This window comes from Myotis davidii, unplaced genomic scaffold (assembly GCF_000327345.1).
Source record: "Myotis davidii unplaced genomic scaffold, ASM32734v1 scaffold370, whole genome shotgun sequence".
Classification (NCBI taxonomy): domain Eukaryota; kingdom Metazoa; phylum Chordata; class Mammalia; order Chiroptera; family Vespertilionidae; genus Myotis; species Myotis davidii.
Window position 1 is genome coordinate 4,197,312 of NW_006288615.1, and position 4,835 is coordinate 4,202,146.

Genomic DNA, 4,835 nt, shown 5'->3' on the forward strand with positions numbered 1-4,835 from the left:
GAGCCATAATGAGTTGCTTTTTTATGTTTTCATTCATTCATTTATTCGTTCATCCATTCTTTAATAAATATTTAGTAAACATCTTTATTTCTTTAATGAGCATCTACTAAGAGGCAGGCACAGGGCTAGAAGTTTGAGATTTAATATTAATCTGACTGATATAGGCCCCTAAATTCAGAGAGCTCACTTTATAGTGAAGGAAACTAAGAAAAAGCTACATGATAGCTGTAGTGATAAGTAACTTGAGGGAAATAACAGAGGAATGTGACAGTAAATGGCAAGGATGGGGGCTGTTTCTGATATTGGCCTCAGAGCAGACGTCATAAAGGAGAACTTCCCAATGAGGAGGCACAGGAAGAGCTCAGGAAAGACCCCTCCAGGCTGAGAGAACAGCAAATACATAGGTCCTGAGGTGGGAAACTGTCCTGTTCCAGACGTAGAAAGGAGGCCTTGAATAAGTGGAGAAAGCAAATGGCAACTGGTTAAAGAGGTGGACTCACCCACCATTTGGCCAAGGCGAGGATGTTTTCTAATTGCAGTGGGAAGCCATTCGATGGTGTTACGCAAAAGATAGCATAGTGATTGATGTTTGAACAAACCCCGCTGACTCCTGTCTGAAAGGCAAAAAGGAAAGCAGAAAAACTAATTTATGAGGCAGTTCTTGGAGTTCAAGTAAGAGACGATGGTGGAATGATGTCCAGGCACTAGATAGCGGGGTAGATGTAAGATCTACTTTGGAGGTAGGATGAGACTTGGTCATGTGGTGGCTTTGTAATGTATCAACTGGGCTAAGCTGAATTTTGTTTCCCAGAATTCCCTTCCTATTTCTGATTAGGGTTAGTCACAGAGACATTTTTACCTGAAATTGCAGGGGCAATTTTTGTTTTCTTACATTGCAGAAGTGTGGGACAGGCACTTCTGTAGCTCATACATGTTGTCACCTCTCTGCAGACTCACCTCATTGGCATGAAGCAGCAATTGGACCTGCACCTGCCCTTCCTTGCCCTGGCTCCTCCTTCAGCTTCTCCCACACCTGGGCTAGGTGTGTGTTTAGCTCGGTGAGGAAGAGCACCAGCTTGTCCTGCTGGACCCCCACATCATCAAGGTTGGAGGTAGTAAGAACACTTCAAGATTCTAGTCCAGCCATGGGCAAACTATGGCCCGCGGGCCGGATCTGGCCCGTTTGAAATGAATAAAACTATTGAAATAAAAGACCATACCCTTTTATGTAATGATGTTTACTTTGAATTTATATTAGTTCACACAAACACTCCATCCATGCTTTTGTTCCGGTCCTCCGGTCCAGTTTAAGAACCCATTGTGGCCCTCGAGTCAAAAAGTTTGCCCACCCCTGTTCTAGTCCCTTCTTGTAGATCCAAGTTCATTCCTGGGGGTCCAAGCTTATTGATTCCTTCCAGAAGACCCACCCTGGTGTCCTTAAACTCTAGCATCAGAAGCAAAGACTATTTACAGAGATACATTCAACCAGCTCCCACATGAGTCAAATCCCTATGACAAATCCCTGACTATTGGTAGTGTTGGTGGTTCTGCTTCTCTGATTGAACCCCAACTGACACAGCTTGAGTGGAGGGGCTGTGGGAGAGTGATGCCTTGTACATTATTTTACTTAAAACACCAGGTAGATGAAAATAGCATTTACTGAGCCAAACTGGGAGAGGAAGAAAGCTCTGGTAGGGAACTCAAAAGTGGTGTTTTGGATATATTAACTCTTAGAAGCTAGTGAGGTAAAATTGGAATACTACTAGAATGTAATTTGTATGGCCAGAACAAATAAATTAGGATGGGGGGAGGGGACAGTTTTTGAATTGTTATTATAAAGAAGAGCTTCCCCCAAGTCTGGGATGTCTACAGATAAAATAGCTTACTTCAGAGGTGGGCTAAAGAATGGCCATGTGGCCCTTGCCAGTTTGGCTCAGTGGATAGAGCATTGATCTGTTGACTGAAGGGTCCCGGGTTCAATTCCGGTCAAGGGCACGTGCCCGGGTTGCGGGCTCAATCCATAGTGGGGGGTGTGCAGGAGGCAGCCGATCAATGATTCTCTCTCATCGTTGATGTTTCTATCTCTCTCTCCCTCTCCCTTCCTCTCTGAAATCAATTAAAAAAAAAATTTTTTTTTTAAAGAAAGAATGGCCATGTTGACAGGAGAGGAGATCCAGGCAATGGATGGGTACAAAAGTGTACTTAATTTTAAATAGCCTTCTAAAAATGTTTTTCACTAAAACTTTAGTCATAGGGCCTCCTGCATTAAAGAGAAGCACACCACATCTACAGTGACCCCCAGATGCCTGTGGGCCCCACTCCTGCAAGCAGTAATAATTTGGGGCCAACTCTTTTGAGGTTCATGATTACTTTTACAAAAATTAGGATTTTTGACCCAAGTGGTTGGCAAAGGTAAAAAACCATGAACCTGGCCTGAAAAACTTGCAATTTTATTGGCATTTTTGTTTCCGTATCTATGCTGTTACTTAATCTATTTGTTATGCAATCTGTACCCAAATGCTATAAACAAGAACGTTTTAAACTGAAGGTCATGTGTTATTAGTGGATTATCAAATTTATTGAGAGGGATTGTGATTAGCATTTAAAGAGAGAGAGAGAGAGTATGAGAGAGAGAACGGGGGAAAGAAATACAATAGTGAAATTACACAACATGGACTCTTCTGTCTGGCTTAGTTTATTCTGCAGAATTATTTTGAAATTCATCCTTGCTGTTCAAATATCAGAACAAAAAACAAACAGAAAACCCAAAACCAGTCATTGCCAGTGATTTACTCATAAGAAAATATTGAATGATATATTTTCCTGATAAGAATAGTTTTCTCAACGGTTAGAGGTTTGGCTCACAGACTGAAGGGTCCAGGGTTCAGTTCCAGTCAAGGGTATGTACCTTGTTGGCAGGCGCATCCCTACCCCTTGGGGTGGGTGCGAGAGGCAACCAATCGGTGTGTCTCTTTCACATCCATGTTTCCCTCTGTCTCTCCCCCTCCCTTCCACTCTCTAAAAATGAATGGAAACAAATATTCTTGGGTGAAGATTAACAACAGCAGCAACAACAAAAAAATAGCTTTGATCATTACCTGGGCAAAGATAGTGCCATGACTTCAATGCTGGTTTACAAAGGGAACTATTAAGCAATGATTTTTGGACCCTGTGTACTCACAAAGGTCAAAAGGAAAGTAAGTTTCAATAAAGCTTGCATTTTTGGAATTTGTCCCAAAGGAAATATTGGATTTTGTTCTCAGACTACTCTTGGGGCAGGTTTTGTGCCTGTACTTCTTCCGTCGACTGTATCACACAAGCTTGACAGCTGGGCTGCTCCAGGCTGCCGCTACCCAATGGCTCCTGCGGTGTTGACTGGCCTCCTTCCTCTATGTGTGTGTTTCCTGCTGGCACCTGGCTTTGCCCAGGCAGGCAAGCTGCTGGTCATCCCCATGGATGGGAGCCACTGGTTTACCATGCGGTCCGTTGTGGAGAAACTCAGCCACAGAGGGCATGAGGTGGTCGTGGTCAGGCCAGAGGCAAGTTTGCGTGTGGGACAATCATCCAATTATACTGTAAAGACTTATTCCACGTCTTACACTCTGGAGGATCTGAATGATCAGTTCCGGATTTTTGCTGACTCTCAGTGGAAAACTCGGGATCAAAGTGTATTTGCTCTGATAATGAATCCATCAAATAATGTTTTTAAATACTTTTTTTCAAATTGTAGGAATTTGTTTAATGACAAAAAATTAGTAAAATACATAGAAGATAGTTCTTTTGATGCGGTGTTTCTAGACCCTTTTGACATGTGTGGCTTTATTGTAGCCAAATATTTTTCACTCCCATCTGTGGTCTTCACCAGAGGATTATTTTGCCACTATCTTGAAGAAGGTGCACAGTGCCCCAGCCCTCTTTCTTATGTTCCGAGGTTTCTCTTAGGGTTCTCTGATGCCATGACCTTCAAGGAGAAAGTGCGGAATCTCATCTTCCACCTAGAGGAACATTTACTTTGTGGCTATTTCCTCAAAACTGGTTTAGAAGTTGCCTCTGAGATTCTCCAGACAACTGTCACAGCATACGACCTGGTCAGCCAACCATCCATTTGGTTGTTACGAACTGACTTTGTTTTGGACTATCCAAGACCTGTGATGCCCAACATGATCTTCATTGGGGGCATCAACTGCCACCCGGGAAAGCCATTGTCACAGGTGAGTTACCTCTAGTTTTCCATGCTCAGAATAGTGTGGCTTGGACAGGAAAGAAAACAAACATGACTTACTGAACCATGATGTGTAGTTTACATTAGTTGCATTTGGAATTCCTTCCCAGTTTAATGAATCATTTTGTGTCAATTCATTTAATTCTGTGTTAGCAAGTTTTATAGAGTTGTCCCCTTTGACACTTATTTGTATACAATTGAAGAAATTGTATACAAAAATACTGAAAAACAATAAGAAATAAAACCTCTGTTTTTTTTAATTAAATCTTTATTGTTCAGATTATTACATTTGTTCCTCTTCCCCGCCCCCCATAATTCCCCTCTACCCAGTTCCCACCCCACGCTCTGCCCTCACTCCCCACCCACTGTCCTCACCCATAGATGCAGGATTTTTGTCCAGTCTCTTCCCGCATCTCCCACACCCCTTCCCCCCCAAGAATAGTCAGTCCATTCCCTTTCTATGTCCTTGATTCTATTATGATCACCAGATTATTTATTCACTTGATTCTTAGATTCACTTGTAGATAGATGCGTATTTGTTGTTCATAATTTGTATCTTTACCTTTTTCTTCTTCTTCCTCTTCTTAAAGCCATATAATACTGGTTTGGTGGT

General features: G+C 42.3%; 1 protein-coding gene across 1 annotated transcript; it reads left to right on the forward strand.

The window, feature by feature from the left end:
- Positions 1-3,094: 3,094 nt before the first annotated feature.
- Positions 3,095-4,241, forward strand: LOC102756857 (UDP-glucuronosyltransferase 1-9-like). The gene has a single exon (XM_015561882.1). The coding sequence runs from the start codon at positions 3,156-3,158 to the stop codon at positions 4,224-4,226; it is 1,071 nt and encodes a 356-aa protein (XP_015417368.1). The 5' UTR covers positions 3,095-3,155; the 3' UTR covers positions 4,227-4,241.
- Positions 4,242-4,835: the final 594 nt, after the last annotated feature.